The sequence below is a fragment of the Notamacropus eugenii genome, chromosome 5 (assembly GCF_028372415.1).
Source record: "Notamacropus eugenii isolate mMacEug1 chromosome 5, mMacEug1.pri_v2, whole genome shotgun sequence".
NCBI lineage: Eukaryota > Metazoa > Chordata > Mammalia > Diprotodontia > Macropodidae > Notamacropus > Notamacropus eugenii.
Window position 1 is genome coordinate 272763352 of NC_092876.1, and position 18492 is coordinate 272781843.

Here is an 18492-nt window from a genome sequence, read left to right on the forward strand (position 1 = left end):
ACAGACCTCAATAGTATTATTACCCTATTCCTGTATGATGATGTGAAAAAAGGAATATTTGAAGTCCCTGGCTAGGGCCCAGGCCTTGCCCCATGGAACCTAAATGAGTTTGAGGTCTGAGTTAAAGGGGTACATCCATCCTTGAAGAGAAATATTATTTTTTAGCCTGCTCAGTTATCCTCTTTGGCCAAGTAAGTACCCCAAAATTCCTTATTCCTTTTAGTCCTCACTTCTTAGGCTCATTAGGTAAGAGGAATTTGTGTTCAGTTGACCTAGGAGAGAGAGTGCATCTTGAGATCACCCCAAGGCCATTACTGAAATGCCAAAGACAAGAGAGGCACACAGTAGGGACTGTGAGATGCTATGGTAGCCCATCCTCTTGGAGCCAGAGCTTTCAATAGCTTGATCCTGCTGGTCAAACTTGTTGAAGTTTGAATTGACTCCAAGTGCTTAGCTCTGCTTTCTCCAATCAGTCCCTACTTTCCCATTTTCTCCACCAACCCCTTTCCTTTCTTCCAGAAATAGTCTCCTTAAAAATCTCACTGCCTCCAGTTCCTCCCACCCAACCCTACCCCAATCCTAAACAGATTAACCTTTCTGAAGTACTTTACTGTCCTAGTTGTTGTTAAATCCTGTCCAAATCTTCCCAACCCTATTTGGGGTTTTCTTGGCAGTACTAGGGTGGTTTGCCATTTCTTTCTCCACCTCATTTTACAGGTGAGGAACCGAGGCAAACTTGTCTAGGATCAAGCAGCTAATGAGTGTCTGAGGATGGATTTGAACTCAGGAAGATTCATCTTCCTTATTCTAAGCCCAGTGCTCAGTCCACTCACCCACCTAGTTGCCCTTCCTGAGGTACAGCACTGATCAAATGAGTTTCAAAACATTTTACTTTCTCTGAATGGTGCAGAAACACAGTTTGGCCTAAAAGCCCTTTTGTAGTCTAGCCCTACTCTTTTTCCTAACCCTATATACCGTTTCCTTTCACAAAGCTTACATTCCAACCAAAAGGGATGACTCCACATTCCCTAAACATACTCAATACAGGACACTCTCAAGGTCTCTCTTATGAACTTTGGAATTGATTGTGTGACTGGCATAGGACCTCTCAGCATGGCATGCCATCATCAGAGAAGGTGCTGTGCTCTGTAAGCAAAGCAGAACTGAAACAGCTCCAAGAAAATGCAGGATGTGCACATGTAGAGTATCTACCCCAAATGTTCACACAGGCTATTGGTGCCCAACCTGTGGTAGAGCATTCCAAACTAGTATTGATCTGACCAGTCACAGCTGGACCCATTGAAACTTGACTCAAGTAGAGTGATGTCATTTTGATCCTCCTCAAGAAGGAAAGACAACAACAAACCAAGATAATGCTAAGAGAACTTATGCCTTTCATTATACAAATGAAGAAACCTCTAGGACTTTTGATCATATTCTCCACCTCAAAGTCCTTCCTTACCTCTGTGGAAATTCTACTCATCCTCATCCTGCAAGTCTCAGATCAGATGCCATCTCCTCCAGAAAGCCATCAGCTTCCCAATGCTGGGTCTTCCTTTCAGTGAGCTTTTGTAAAGCTGTCTTTCTTTAATAGGATTACAATCTAGAGTTGAAGGTAAACCCAGTCCATCTAGAAAGGCCCTCTCATTTTGAAGTTGAGATCATCGAAACCCAGGAGATGAAGAGACTTGCCCAAGGTGAAAATATTGGTAAGTAACAGAAGCAAGATTTCAACCAAGATCCTGTGGCTCCAGAGCAAGGATTCTTTCTGCTATCTTATAGCCTTATCTTATTCTACTTTGTATGGAGGTTCTTAAAGCATGTGTCCTATCTCCCCTATTGGATGATAAGCATCTTTAGGTCAGGTACCAGGTCTTTTTTCATTAAAAATATCTCTCACTGTCATAATGTATAACAAAAGTAATTAATCAATACACTTTATTAAGTGACTACAGTGTGCCATGCACTGTGCTTTGGGCAGAGATGTTAAGAGATACAAAAAGAGGGTCCCTGGCCTCAAGAATCTTACACTCTACAGCTTTAATAAAGGCAGAATTTGCAGATATGCTTTAAATAGGACTTCCTGAACTCTGGGTCTTTCTTACCTAATTTTGTGGAAGCAAATATTGAAAACTAAAAATTAATTGATAAAAATAAAAATAATTGTAATAAAAAGATAAACTTTTTAAAACTTCTTGCTTGAAAACTGGTCAAATAAATCATTTTCGATGTGGTGGTTGTAATGGGAGTTGCGTTGGTGGTGTCAAGACGTGTCCCCAGGCAGGGGTGGATATTTGTTACTTTCTTTTAGATTTCATTTCAGGCAAGGCATCACTTTTGGAGAATGACTTTGCTGTCCAATATCCACTATTGCTTTCCAGCATCCAGCAAAGTTTTCTTACCTATCCTAGACTTTCTCAGTGTACCTAGAACTCTGAGCTCATACAAAGAGCCAAGTGCAGTACCAGGAACATGGTAGGTGATTAATACTTATTCCTTCTTCCATCCATAATGACCCCTACTATTAGACCTCTCCTTAATTATACATCCCTTAAATCTTCATACAAGCTCTCTCATGATTGACCCGCAAATGAATTTTTCATTCCTGTGACACCTGAGATCATTCTTTACCTGCAGAGCTGATAATGCAGTTGTGAACCACTTTGAGCCCTCCATCACCTGAGAAAGACCTATCCTTCCCATCCCATCCCCATCCCCAAGACCTTGCACCATCTGATATTGGCTCTACTTATACATCCATATTAAATATATTTTTATATCAGTCATGTTGTAAAGATGATTTAGAATCAATGGAATGAACCATGAGAAAGAAGAAAGAAAACAGAAAGGGAGCAAATAGTCTGCTTCACTCTGCAATCAGACTCCATAGTTCTTTCTCTGGATGTGGAAAGCATTTTTCATCATGAGCCTTTTGAGGTTGTCTTAGAGCCTTGCAATGCTAAGAGCTAAATCTAATAAAGCTGGTGATCACACAAAGTGGTTGTTACTATGTACAATCCAAGTTGTTTTCTTGGGTCTGTTCACTTCACTCAGCATCAGTTCATATAAGTCTTTCCAGGTTTTCCTGAAGTTCAGATGCTCATCCCTTCTTACAACACAATAGTATTCCACCACATTCATATACCACAACTTGTTCAGCCATTCTCCAATTGATGGACATCCCCTCAATTTCCAATTCGTGGCCACCACAGAAAGAGCTGCTATAAATACATTTATGTATGAGGGTCCTTTTCCCATTTTTATGATCTACCTGGGATACAGTGCTAATTCTTCACCTACTTCTTTACCCTGGTAGGGGACTCAGTCATTCTTATGGTCATTTTTTCCTTCTCTTGACTTTACACCTCCATCTATTTCTTCCTGGAACTTTTATTGGTTTTTGACATATTTCCCCTTCAGTGATGTTTCCAATAATGCTATGGTACCTCCCAGGGCAAAGTCAAGTTATCTCTTCTAGGGGCTGCGCCTCCCAGCTCTTCTACCATTTCTTGGGGGCATCTTGAGGGTTGTAAACCTTCAGAGTTCAGTCTAAGAAGGACAAACAGGGTAAGGTTGTATCCATATTTATTTCTCTCAAAGCAGGCAGCATGTATGGACTTCCTTGCCTTAGATTACATTACTTCCTCTGGAGAAAGTTTTTAGTGTAAAGATAATTTTGATATCCCTGCTTGATTTAATCAGTATTTACTCAGTTCATTGTGATTTAAGGGATATCAGTGAGTTAGTGAATTAAGCAGAGTAGGATGAAGTTTGAATTAGGTATGTTAGCTAATTCTGTTAAGATGAGTTAGGATTAATTAAGCACATACTGATTATATTAATTGTATTTGATTTATAAGATCTTTCTATACTATATTAGCTGGGTGTGTTCTAAAACGATATATTAACAAATGTTAAGGACTTGTATTTGCAATATCCCATCACTGCTGAGTCTCCTAAATGACCTTTGCTTTAAAAACACAACTTGTGTCATGCCCTAGGATACTACTGGCCAATCACTAATGTTTGATGACCTGTGGAAAGTCCCTGCTAAGATGGCTGGCCTGTAGCTGATGGTCTGTGAAAGGCTTGCTGAACAAAGTGGTTGTGGTTGACTTGGGCATTGCTTTTAGCCAATTAGGAGAAATTCCCCCACAGAGACACACACTTCTGAAGATTAGCCTGTTATATTAGGAGTCTCCACAATTCTGAGGGAACCTCCCAGGTACTCCCCAGTCTATAAAATCTGTCAGCCCCTGAGCATCAAGGTCCTTGGCCTAAAGCAAGGTCTTGAATATAATTTATTAGGGCCCCTTTGTCTCCCTAAAAAATGAAAAGTAAATGAGAAAGGGAGAACAGGTGGAGTCAGGGTTGTGTGTCTTCCACTAAACAGACAGTATGTTCTCCCAATACCAGATGACTAGGCAGATTTGTAAGGATCTTAGAACGTTGCATTGCCCTTCCTCCTCTACCAATACCATGAATTGCAGGCTTGTCTAGACATTCTGGGGAAGTGCTGCCACAACCCAAGGGAACTAGGGCTACAGGCTGAATGATGGAGTCCCACTTATGAGTTGGGACAGTTGGGCACCTATGAAGAAAAAGAGAAGGGACAGAGTTTGCCCACTGGGAAAGCGGGCAATCAGGACTGCAGCTTAGGGGTGGAAGGACTAAGATACTGTGACTAGGCAGAAGAAAATACCAGATAAAACAAGCAGTACTACTAGGCAAGTCATTTTATGCTTGGTAGTAGAATATTTGCAGCAAATAATAGGATTTCTGAAAGGCTTACACACCTATGACAAAGCAAGGGAGGACATAAGATTGTAACATGCAGAGAAGGCCTTTTCCTTCATCTCAGACAGAGGGAGATGCTTGTTTCTATCCCAGATCTTTCTATCACTACTGTTGCTCAGTAGAGAACAGGGCATAAAAGCCAAGGGTCCACAGCCCATACTCACAGAATTCCACCTCCATGAGCACAGGTTAGTCTCTATGTCTCTTAAGAGTTGCCATAGGTGGCATGGGGAGCTCATCAGTGCTTGTAGCACTAGAGGATATAAAGCCCATACAGACAGGATGAGAATGGTAGAGTGCAGTTTAGGTATCCCCAAGTGATCCCCGAGGCACAGAGCTAGGCTAAATCTAATGCCCACCATCCTCCTCTAGCTCCCTTTGTTTTGGGTCCTTACCTACTTCCCAGCTTTGTCTTGGTAGTGTACAAGATAAAGTGTTATAAGAATTTTTGTCAAGTCATCTAATACAAATAATTCTAGTTTTGTTATACAATAACATGTGATGGTACATGCATGCTCTATCTCCATCTGCATTTTCACTCTCTCCTCAAAAGTGAAATCCCTAACTGCACACAGACAAAAAAAAAAAAAAAGATACTTCAAAGTAGACACTCCCCTCCCTCTCATTACCCAGTTATAAACCAGGGGAAAACATTCTTACTTTAATATGCCTTGAGATAATCTAAAGGGAGGAAGGGGAAAAGCTAGAGTAACATCTGCCTTCCCCAGCCCTGAACATCATGGATTTTAATGACAAAGAATGATCTGGTTTAAGTGTTTGCAGAACTGAAAAAGTTCTTTCTAGATTCTTCCTCCTTTCTCCCCTCCCCCCATCAGATTATTTTTAATTATTTGGTACTTATTTTCAAATTTTCTAATTTGTGTACTTGGTTTCCCCAGTAGAATGCAAGCTTCTTGTGAGAACACTTCTCATTTTTGTCAAGATAGTGTTAGATCCTCCCATATGCACAACACATAGTAGGGACCTTAAAAATTATTTGACTTAAACCTAAAGGAAATCTGATGGACCAGTCCTCATGGAAATGAGCATAATCAGAAAGGAATGCACATGAACAGGTTTTAGCAGGACAGAGGGTAAAGAGCAGCAGCCAAAGATAAACACTTCAATTTCTGTTCTCAAAGGCCAAAGACAGCAGGATCCACAGATGATTTCAGGAGAGCATTGGCAGCTTTGATGCATTCACCCAGGGAGGAGTCTGGAAACACAAGAAGATGGATAATACAACAAATACCAGGAAAAGCAGAGGAGTAACTGTTTGAAGTCTATTCCCTTTCATCCCTCCTTCCTTCATTCATTCTTTCTCCTCTTCTTGTAGTTGTATCATTTCAATAGTGTACAACTCTTTGTGACCCCCCCCCCCCCACTTGGGGTTTTCTTGGCAAAGATAACGGAGTGGTTTGCCATTTCCTTCTCCAGATCATTTTACAGATGAGGAAACTGAGGCAACAGGGTTAAGGGACTTGCTGAAGGTCACACAGACAGTAAGCATCTGAGGCCAGATTGGAATTCAGATCCTCCTGACTCCAGCATCAGCATTCTATCCACTGTACTACCTAGCTACTTCTACTCCCATTCTGCCCTCTGCAACCATTTCTAGCTACAGCAAACAAGCAGTAAGCATTTATTACGTTTAACAGAAGGCAATACTATATTCCCACCAAGAGTCATGCTCTTTCTCTTTTCTCATCCCTTAACTTCCCTTTTCATTTTTTCTGACTTCACAAACACTTCTGAGGTACAACATTCTTGCAACCAGAGGAGTGAATAGCTGTCAGACCAGCCTCAAGGGGCATCCATGGGACTAAAGCAGGAGGGATGCTAGCAGCCTGGCAGAAGGAATGTGAAGACAGCCAAGACTGCTCTGTCAAGTGTTCTTGATATCCCACCACCCTTTCCCATTGCCATTTCCAATCTTATTGTTATGTCTCCTCTATGTCTCTCACTACCTGTGAGTCCTTTCTCTGGGTGGAAAGACCAGAAAAGTGGAACACAAAGGAATCAGGTCATCAATCCTTTCATCTCCCACCAGAGTCAGGTTAATGAGGCAGTATCCTGAGGGAACAGTAAGTCTCCTGATTTATGAGGAAAAATGTTCTCAAGGTAGAATCCTTACCAGATCGAGCCCTGATCCATGCCACAGCCTTCCTTTCCAGGAGTTCCCATTCTTCTTTCTGGTCACAACTGCAGCTGTGCATCCATAGCACAGCCAAGATAGTGGCCCACCTTGGGACATCTTTACTCTAGAGAATATACAGAATAAAGGCCCCAGGGTCAGGGGACCCCAGAAAGGGGCAAATACACCTTTGGATGGTTCCTGTCCCATCCAAGACCATAGAAAAAACTGACCGCAGATAGATTATCTACTTCTCCTTCCAGTTCCCTGCCCTTACTGCTCTCCTGAATGAACAAATGTTACTGAGCATGAGGAGCTATCTACCTTTAAGGCCTAGAAAGTATTTCCATCACCCTCTCAGTCACAGACTACATCTAATGGGCAATGGCTCCCATCACTCCATCTAAAGGTACATCATACTCCCTTGCTCCCTTTCTCTTGCTTTACCCCCTAATACTCAACCTAAGCCCTGCTCTCTCTGGAATCTTACCTGATCAGGCAATGCAGCCAATGCACTCTGAACATTCATACCCAGGACTGAGGCCAGAGATTCATCCAATTCCCAGGAACCATCTGCCTTCTGGAGGGAAATCAGCTGCAGAAGTGGAGAATCTGGAGGGGATTTGTCTGGAGGAATAAACAACAAACTTCAGCATCACTCACACCCCCATGGTAGCTGAGGGAAAATGTCATTCTGTTAAGACTTACTAGACACAAAGCAGGCTATATTAGGTAGGAGGGTAAAATGGAGAGAGCTGCTTGCAATAATCCTAATTTGAGAACCCCAGGCTTTACATCCAAGAGACTTCAGACAGTAAATGCCCCCCAAATTCCAAAGAGGCCTTGCCAAGCCCCTGGGCAATCCACTTGCATGACCCTGCCTTAGTGCAAACTAGGATTCCCAGATGAAAAGGAGAGTAAGACTTGGTCCCCAGTACATGCCACCAACTAGTTCTGTCCCCATTCATGACAGTGACCCCCCTACCTCCAGTTGGGCAACAGCAAGACCCCACCCACAGTGCAAGCCAGCAGGGAGGCCCTCCTAACTAGTGCAGGTCAGCACCTAGGCCCTGGGACCCAGGGAAAGCCAGTAGCAAGGCCCCAGAGCCTGGGCACAGCAGACAGGACAGTGTAGGAACAGAGCCCAACACTCACTTACAAGTACAAAGTCACAAAACAGGTACAAAAAATGAACAAAAAAACCCACAAAAACAAAACAAAACAAAACAAAATCTGATTATATAAAAAGACTATGATGATAGGGAGGATGCAAGTCACAGAAAAGTGTCAAAATGACTAAATCTGAAGCCTCAAAGAAAAATGTAAATTGGTCACAGTCACCCAAAGGGCTCATGGAAGAGACTAAAAAAGAGTTTTATTTATTTTCCCCCCAAATAATAATTTTTTGAAATAGTATTTTACTTTTTTCCCCAATTATATGTCTTAACATTTTTAGAATTCATTTTTACATGATTTAAAAATGGACTTTTAAAAGTAAATTAGAGAAATGGAAGAAAAATTGGGAAAAGAAATGCATGAGGACCATTAAAAAAAGGGCCAATAGCTTGGGTAAAGAAACACAATAAATGGAAAAAGATACAGAAAAATTCAACAAAAAAAATACCTCTTTAAAAAACAAAATTGACCAAATGGGGAAAAAAATGTATAAAAGCTGAGTGAAGAAAATAATTCCTTAAAAGTGAGATTTGGTCAGGAGGAAGCAAAAGATGCCCATGAGAAATCAAGACTTGATAAAACATAATTAAAACAATTTGAAGAACAGAAAATCTATTTTCTCATTTAAAAAAAAAATCAACCTGGAAACTGAGAGAGATAATTTAAGAATTATTGAACTGCCAGAAAGACAAGATTAAAGAAAGTGCCTGGATCTCATAGTTTAAGAAATTATCAAGGCAAACTCTCCTGATATATTGGAACAAAAGGATAAAACAGAAATGGCAAGAATCTATTGATCACCACTTGAAAGAGATCTCAAAATGAAAACTACAAGGAATGTCATAGCCAAATTACAGAGCTCCTAGGTCAAAGAGAAAATACTGCAAGCTGACAAAAAGAAACAATTCCTCATTGGCTTTTTGAACCTCTTTTGCCAATTCAGTTAGCCTATTTTTCAAGGTGTTATTTTCTTCAGCATTTTTTGGGTCTCCTTTAGCAGGGTGTCTAATTGTTTTTCATGCTTTGCTTGCATGTCTCTCATTTGCCTTCCCAGTTTTTCCTCCACCATTCTAACTTGATTTTCAAAATACTTTTTGAGCTCTTCCATGGCCGGAGCCCATTGAGTGGGCAGAGATACAGAAGCCTTGACTTCTGTGTCTTTCCCTGATGGTAAGCATTGTTCTTCCTCATCAGAAAGGAAGGGAGGAAATACCTGTTCACCAAGAAAGTAGCCTTCTATAGTCTTATTTTTTTCCCCTTTTCTGGGCATTTTCCCAGCCAGTGACTTGACTTCTGAATATTCTCTTCACATCCACTTTGCCTCCAGATTCACCCAGGCAGCCCTTGGGGTCTGAGATTCAAATGCTGCTTCCCAGCCTCAGGGCTTTGGGCGGGGGCGGGTCTGCTATTCAGTGTGAGATCAAGTTCAGGTGCTCAGGTGGGGGCAGGGCTGCTGCACAGGCCTCAGTTCCCTCAGGGGGTTTATGCAGAGACCTTCAACAATGGATCCTGGCTTCTGCCTGCTTGGGGAGCCCCTGTCTGCTCCCACCTCCCCTGCTGCCTCTCGAGGGGGCCTGAGTTATGGGGGCACCCCACACCCCTCTTGACCCACCAAAGAGACCCTCTCACCGACCCTTGTCACCTGTGCATGGAGGGACCCACGTGGCCGCTGGCGATCCCATCCCTAAAGCCTGCTCGGATGTGCCCCCTCCTCGGAGCCTCTGCCCTGGGCACCACGTGGCCGAGGCAGGGCTGTGCTCAGCTCCGGGTCCGAAGCGCGAGGACCTTTTGCGAGAGGTTTTCAGGATCCCTGCAACAGAAATCTCGTGTGCTCCATTGTTCTGTGGCTTCTGCTGCTCCAGAATTTGTTGGGAAGTTCTTTTTTAGAGATATTTTATGGGCAGTGGGTTCGGAGCTAGCGTATGTGTGTCTATCTACTCTGCCATCTTGGCTCCACCCCCAAAAAGAAACAATTCAAATACTGTGGAGGCATATTCAGGATTACACAGGATTTAGCAGCTTACACATAAAAGAACCAGAAGGCTTAAAATATGATATTCTGGAAGCAAAGGAGTTAGGATTATAAGAATCACCTAACCAGCAAACTGAGTGTACTCCTTTAGGGAGGAAAATGTTTATTTAATGAAATTGAGAACTTTCAAGCACTCCTAATTAAAACACCAAAGCTGAATTTTAAAAAAATTGATTTTTGCAAAAACAAAAAAATAATACAATTCATCTGGAAGAAGAAAAGGTCTAGAATATCAAGGGAATTAATGAAAAGTGAAGAGAGCCTAGCTATACCAGATCTAAAACTGTGTTATAAAGAAGCAATCATCAAAACTACTTGTATTAGCTAAGAAACAAAGTGGTAGATCAGTTAAATAGGTTATGTACACAAAACACAGCCATCCTGGATTATTGTAATTTCCTGTTAGAGAAACCCAAAGATTCTAGCTTATAGGATAAGAACTCACTATTTAACAAAAACGGCTGGGAAAACTGGAAAACAGGATGGTAGAAACTAAGCATAGATCAATATGTTACACCATATACCAAGATAAAGTCAAAAATGGATACACAGTTTAGATACAAAGGCTGATGGTACAAGCAAATTAGGAGAGTAAGGAATAGTTCACCTGTCAGATCTATGGAGAACAGAAGAACTTATGATCAAAAAAGAGATAGAGAACATTATGAAATGCAAAATGGATCATTTTGATGATAGCAAATTAAAAAGGTCTTGCACAAAGTCAAGGAAAGCAAGATTAGAAGAGAAGCAGAAAGCTGAGAAACAATTTTTACAGTCAGTGTTCCTGATAAAGGCCTCATCTCTAAAATATGTAGAGAACTGAGTCAAATTGACAATAATACAAGTCATTCTCCAATTGGTAAATGGTCAAAGGATATGAACAGGCAGCTTTCAGAGGAAGAAATTAAAGCTGTCTAGGTTATATGAAAAAATGCTCTGAGCCACTATTGATCAGAGAAATGCAAATCAAAACAATTCTGAGGGGCCACATCACACCTATCAGATTGGCTAGCATGACAAAACAGGAAAATGATAAACAGTGAAGAAGATGGGGGAAAACTGGAATACTAATGCAGTGTTGAGTTGGTGGAGTTGTGAACTGATCCAAGCATTCTGGAAAGCAACTTGGAAGTATGCCCAAAGAGCTATAAAAGTGTACATACCCTTTGACCCAGCAACACCACTTCTAGTTCTGTATCCCAAAGAGAGGATAAAAAAGGGAAAGGACCCACATGAACAAAAATATTTGTAACAGCTCTTTTTGTGGTGGCAAAGAATTGGAAATTGAGGGAATGGCTGAACAAGTTCTAGTATATGAATGTAATGGAATAGTATTGTTCCCTAAGAAATGATGAGCAGGCAGACTGCATAAAAACCTGAAAAGACTTGCATGAACTCATGCTGAGTGAAGTGAACAGAACCAGTAGGACATTATACACAACAACAGCAGCATTGTGCGATGACTAACTTTGATAGACTTACTATTCTCAGCAAACCAAGGTTATAAGAAAATTCCAAAAGACTCATGATGGAAAATGCTACCCTCATCCAGAGAAAGAATGATAGAGTCTGAATGCAGATTGAAACACACAATCTTTTTTTCTCTATCTTTTTTCGTTTGTGTTTCTTCTTTCTCATGGTTTTTCCCTTTGGTTACAACTTTCTTTCCAATATGAGTAATGTGAAAATATGTTTAATATGAATGTATTTAGATAACCTATATCACATCACATGCTGTCTTGGGGAAAGGGGGAAAGAAAGAGGAGAAAATTTAGAACTCAAAATATGAAAGAAGTGAATGTTGAAAACTAAAACGAAATTTTAAAAACTGTTCCTTAAATACAAGACTCCAGAGAAATGTAAAAACGTAAAACAGAAACAAGAAAAAGAAAACGTTAGAGATTCATTGAGGATAAACTGTTTCTATTCCTACATGCAAGGTGATATTTATAACTCTTAAGAACTTTACCACTAGAAGAGAAATTAGGAGTATTCACAGACAGAGGATGCCAAAGTAAGGTGACTGTGATGGCATGAAATCAAAAAAACAAAATTAAGGAGTGAGAAAGATGACAGTACTGGGAGAAGAGGGAAGCAGGAGATAGAATGGTGTAAATCATCTCACATAAAAGAGGTGTGAAAGAGCTATTATTAAGAAGTGATGATGGGAGGGGGTAGTAGGCAAAGTTTAACCTTACTCTCATCAGAATTGGCTTAAAGACACAATAATATACTCATTTGGATACAGAAATCTATCTTACCCTTTAGGGAAGTAAAAAGTGAGGAAGAATGAGAAGAGGGAAGGGGGTATGTAGAAGAGAGAGGGTATTAGAGGAGGCAATGATTAGAAGTAAAACACTTGTGAGGAGTGACAGGGTGAATGGAAAGAGGATAGAAGGTATAAATGTGGATAAACAGGGGAAAATAGGGTGGAGGGAAATACATAGTTAGTTATGACTATAAATATGAATGGGATGAACTCACCTTTAAAAGAGAAATGGATAATAGAATAGACTAAAAACCAGCATTCTACAATATAATGTTTACAAGAAACACATTTGAAACAGAGACATACAGTGTAAAGGTAAGGGGCTGGAGCAGAATGTAATATGCTTCAACAGAAGCAAAAAAAACCCAAACACACACCCACACAAACGGGATAGTAATTATAATTTTAGACAAAACAAAAACAGACCTAATTAAAAAAGATCAGGAAGGAAACTAAAGTATGCTGAAAGGTACCATAGACAATGAAGTGATATCCATAATAAACAGACATACAACAAATGGTATAACATCGAAATTTTTGAAGAAGGTGAATGAGTTACAGGAGGAAATAGATGGTAAAACTATACTAGTGGAGTAACTCAATGTCCTCTCACCACAAAATGAACAAGAAAGAAGTTAAGGAGTGAACAGAATTCTGGAAAAGTTAGATATGATGGATCTCTGGAGAAAACTGAATAGAAAGAAATGTCCTTTTCTCAGCAGCACATGGCACCTCCAGAAAAACTAACCATGTGTTAGGACATAAAAACTTCACAACTAAATGCAGAAAAGCAGAAATATTGAATGCACCCCTTTCAGATCAAAATGCAATAAAAATTACATTCAGTAAAATGGAAAGATTGATTCCAACTTAATTGGAAATGAAACAATATAATCCTAAAAAATAAGTGGGTTAAAGAAGAAATAATAGAAACAATAATTTCATTAAATAGAATAGCAACAATGAGACACCACACCAAAATTTAGGGGGTGCAGGACAAAGTAATACTTAGGTTCAATTTTATAACTCTAAATTTTTACACCAATACAATAGAAAAGGACAGGACAATGAACTGGGCTCACAAATTAAAAAAACAAAAACAAAAACAAAAAAATGAACAAATCAAAACTTCTCAGTTAAACTCCAAATTGAAAATCCTGAAAACTGAAAGAGAGATTAATAAAACTGAAAGAACACCTTTCATCTAATAAATAAAATTAGAAGCTGGTTTTATGAAAAATGTAAATAGATAAACCATTGCTTAATTGATTTAAATAATGAAAGAAGAAAACTGAACTGCCAGTATTAAAAATGAAAGGGGCAAATTTATCAGCAATGAAGCAGAAATTAAAACAATCAGTAGCAGCTATGTTTCCCAACTATACCCATAAAAATGACAATCTAAAGGAAATGGATGAATATTTACAAAAAGATAAATTGCCTAGATTAAAAGAAGAGGAAATGGAATACTTAAATAACTCCTTTTAAGAAAAAAAAATTGGCCACATTATCAAAGAAATTCCTAAGAAAAAATATCCCGAAGATGGCCGAGTAGAAAGATGCATATACACTAGTGCTGCTCCCACAGCCCACAAAATACCGGTATAAAATGACTGTCAACAAATTCTAGAGAAGCAGAAGCCACAGAACAACAGAGTGAAAGAGGTTTCCAGCCAAAGGTAACCTGGAAGGCCAACAGGAAAGGTCTATCACACTGGATGCTGAGCTGAGCAGAGCCCAGCTCTGGCCACGTGGCACTGGGAGGAACAGGACCTAAACCTCCAGGGCAGAATTCCCAGCAGGGAGAGTTCTAGATCCCTCAACCCACAAGCAATAAAGATCCAAAGGTCAGTGTGGGAGGGCCTTCTCAGCTGGGCAAGAGGGGAGCAGGGTCCCTCCAGCAATAGCCCTATGTGGTGGCACAGGTGGTGGCATTAGCAGCAGCAGCAGCAGTGGGCAGTGGGTGGCTACAGTGGGCCCAGAAGCAGCCTGGGTCCATTGTCCAGGAAGCTCAGTTTAAAGCCTCTGGGGGAATTGAGCTGCTGATCTGAACCTCAGCCCTCAGTGGCAGCCCCACCCCCCACTCAAAGCACCTGGGGGAATTGAGCAGCTGATCTGAATCTCAGCCTTGAGCAAAGTACTGGGGGGAGGAGGAGGAGCACTAGGACCCTCCTCTTGATAAAAGATTCAGAAGTCAAATAACTGACAGGGAAAATACCCCCAAAAGGAAAAAAAAAATAAGACCATGGAAGTAGAATTTCTTGGTGAATAGATGTCTCCTTCCATCCTTTCAGATGAGGAAGAACAAGGCATACTGTCAGAGGAAGTCAAGGCTTCTGCCTCCAGTACCTCCAAAAACAATATGAAATGGGTTCAGGTCATAGAAGGGCTTGAAAAACATGTCAGCAGTTTGCTAAAGGAGAACCAAAAAAAATGCTGAGGAAAATAACACCTTTAAAAATAGGCTAACTCAACTGGAAAAAGAGGTCCACAAAGACAATGAGGAGGAGGCTTTAAAAAGCAGATTTAGCCAAATGAAAAAGGAGGTTCAAAAGCTCACTAAACAAAATAGCTTCTTAAAAGAGAGAATCAAGCTCAGGGAAGCTAATGACCATAAGATAAACCAAGACGTTAGAAAACAAAACCAAAAGTTTGAAAAAAATAGAAGATAATGTGAAACATCTCATTGGAAAAACAACTGACCTCGAAAATAGATCCAGGAGAGACGATTTAAAAATTATGGGACTACCTGAAACCCATGATTAAAAAAAGAGCCTAGACATTATCTTTCAAGAAATTATCAAGGAAAACTGCCCTGATATTCTAGAACCAAAGGACAAAATAAATATTGAAAGAATCCACTGATCACCTCCTGAAAGAGAACAAAAAGAGAAACTCCTAGGAATACTGTGGCCAAATTTTAGAGTTTCCAGGTGAAGGAGAAAATATTGCAAGCAGCTAGAAAGAAACAATTCAAGTATTGTGGAAGTGTATACAATCAGGATAACACAGGATCTGACAGCTTCTACATTAAGGGATCAAAGGGCTTGGAACAGGATATTCCAGAAGTCAAAGGAACTGGGATTAAAACCAAGAATCATCTACCCAGCAAAACTGAGTATAATACTTCAAGGGAATAAATGTTCATTCAGTGATATAGAGGACTTTCAAGTACTTATGATGAAAAGATCAGAACTGAATGGAAAATTTCACTTTCAAACACAAGAATCAAGAGAAGCATGAAAAGACAAACAGGAAAGACAAATCATAAAAGACTTTCTAAAGCTGAACTGTTTACATTCCTACATGGAAAGATAATATTTGTAACTCTTGAGACTTTTCTCTGTATTTGAGTAGGTGGAGGGATTATACACACACACACACACACACACACACACACACACACACACACACACATAGATAGAGAGTAGAGGTTGAGTTGAATCAGAAGAGATGATATCCATAAAAAAATAAAATAAAAAATTAATGGGAGAGAGAGGAAAATATTGGGAAGAGAAAGGGAGAAATGGAATGGGGCAGGCTATCACTCATAAAAGAGATAAGAAAAACTTTGTTCAATGGAGGAGAAAAGGGAAGAGGTGAGAGGGGGAAAGTGATGCTTACTCTCTTCACATATTGCTTAAGGATGGAATAACATGCTTACTAAATCTGGTATGAAAATCTATCTTACACTACAGGAAAGCAGGGGAGAAGGGGACAAGTGAGGTGAGGGGGATGATAGGAGGGAGGGCAAATGGGATAAGGGAGTAACTAGAAGCAAATGCTTTTGGAAAGGGACAAGATCAAATAAAAAAATAGAAAAAAAAAGGGGGGACAGGGTAGGATGTAGGGCAATATAGTTTGTCTTCCACAACATGACTATTATGGAAGTCTTTTGTAAAACAACACACATATAGCCTATACTGAGTTGCTTGCCTTCTCAGTGGGGATGGGTGGGGAGGGACGGGGGGAGAGAGAAAAGGTGGAATTCAAAGTATTAGAAATGAATGTTGAGAATTATTATTGCATATAACTGGGAAATAAGAAACACAGGTAATGGGTATAGAAATTTATCTTGCCCTACAAGAAATGAGAGAAGATGGGGATAAGAGAAGGGTGGGGTGTGATAGAAAGGAGGGTACCTTGCAGGAAGGGGTAATCAGAATGCAAGGTTTCATGGGAAGGGGAGAGAGGAGAAATGGGGAGAAAAATTGGATCTCAATATTTTGTGGAAACGAGTGTTGAAATCCAAAAATAAATAGATTAAAAAAAATTTCCCAGGGTCAAACGGATTTACAAATGAATTCAACTGAATTTTTAAAAGAACAATTAATCCCAGTAATATATAAACAATTTGGAATACAGGTAGAGAAGGAAATCTACTAAATTATGATACCCATACCAGGAAGAGAAAAAACAGAAAAAGAAAACTATAGATCAAGTTCCCTAACAAATGTGAGTGCAAAAATTCTGAATAAATACTAAATTTAAATGAAATACAAGCAATGAGATTATAGCAAAATATCACAAGGATCCTACACTATGAACCTGTGACGTTGACACCAGGAATATACCAAGGCTGATTCATTAAAGAAAACTGTCAGTATAATTGATCATATTAATAACAAGAACAAAGGAAATCATATGATCATCTCAAAAAGTCTGTGACAAAATACAAAATCAATTCTTATTAAAAGCACTATAATGCATGGGAATGCAACTTTTTAATAATAAGTAATATTTATCTAAAACCATCAGCAAGCATTATCTGTAATGGGAATGAACCAACAAAGCTCAGAAGCAAGAAATGTAGAAAAAGAATTTTCATTGAAAATAACTAATATATACCTAAATGAAATTATTTGCCTTCTCATTTAAGGGGGTGAGGAGGAAAGGAGAGAATTTGGAAATCAAAATTTTAACAACCAATGTTAATTACATGTTTACATGTAATTGGGAAAAATACTAAATTAAAAAGATAAATGAAATAACTAGGCAATATAAAATACTTTAAGATCTACCTGCCAAGAAAAACCCAGGAATGATCTGAATAAAATTAGCAAACATGTTTCAAATCAACAAAGTCAGATCTAAACAACTGGAAAAAATATTAATTGCTTATGGATAGGCTGAACCAACATAATAAAAATGAAAATTCTACCTCAATTAATCTACTTATTCAGTGTCACACAAATACAACTACCAAAAAACTATTTTTTAGAGCTAGGAAAAAATAGAATTCACATGGAAGAACAATATGTCAAAAATATCAAGGTAATCAAATAAAAAAAATGTAAACAAAGGTAGTCTACCTGTACCAGATCTCAAACTCTTGTTAGTGGAGCAGTAATTATCAAAACAATCTGGCACTGGCTAATAAACAGAGTGGTGGATCAGTGAAATAGATTAGATACACAGTTGGTTGTTGTCCTTCATCTTCAAAGAGGACCAAAATGATATCACCATGATAAAGTGAAATTTCAGTGTGTCCAACTGTGGCTGATCAGACCAACATGATTTCGGAATGCTCTACCACAGGCTGGGCACAGATAGTCCATGGGAACATTTGGGATAGATACTCCAAATCTGTGCATCCTACATTTCCTTTGGGCTATCTCAATTCTACTTTACTCAAAGAGCACAGTACTCTTTCTGATATGGGCAGGCCATGCTGAGGAGTCTTGTGCCAATGTCTCCCATGTTACACAGTCAAATTCAAAGTTCTTGAGTGTCCTTGTATCACTTTTTCTGATCACCATGTGATTGCCTGCCCCAAGCAAATTCTCCATAAAATAGTCTTTTTGGCAAGCACACATTTTGCATTCAAACAACATGGACAGCTCATCAGAGTTGTGCTCTCTGAAGCACAGTTTGAATACTTGGCAATTCAGCTCCAGCAAGGACTTCAGCGTCTGGTACATTATGCTGCTAGGTGATCCTCAGAACCTTAAGACAGTTCAAATGGAAGCAATTCACTTTCCTGGCATGGCAATGGTAAACTGTCCATGTTTCAACAACGAGGTCAACACAATGGTTCTGTAAACATTCACTTTGGTAGTCAGTCTAATACCTCTTGTCTCCCAT

At 39.6% G+C, this 18492-nt stretch overlaps 1 protein-coding gene across 7 annotated transcripts in view; it reads right to left on the minus strand.

Moving 5' to 3' along the window:
* Window positions 1–3568: 3568 nt before the first annotated feature.
* Window positions 3569–18492, minus strand: part of LOC140506086 (von Willebrand factor A domain-containing protein 5A-like) — a 53692-nt gene continuing 38768 nt past the window's right edge. For 6 of the 7 annotated variants that reach the window (XM_072612861.1, XM_072612855.1, XM_072612856.1 and 3 more), the window contains 4 exons: window positions 9750–9917; window positions 7422–7558; window positions 6932–7058; window positions 3569–6013 (listed from right to left, as the gene is read on the minus strand). In XM_072612861.1, the coding sequence (XP_072468962.1) occupies window positions 5934–6013; window positions 6932–7058; window positions 7422–7558; window positions 9750–9917 (512 nt within the window). In that variant the 3' untranslated portion in view covers window positions 3569–5933. The remainder of the gene's footprint in view (window positions 6014–6931; window positions 7059–7421; window positions 7559–9749; window positions 9918–18492) is intronic. The other variant, XM_072612857.1, reaches the window with a different exon arrangement.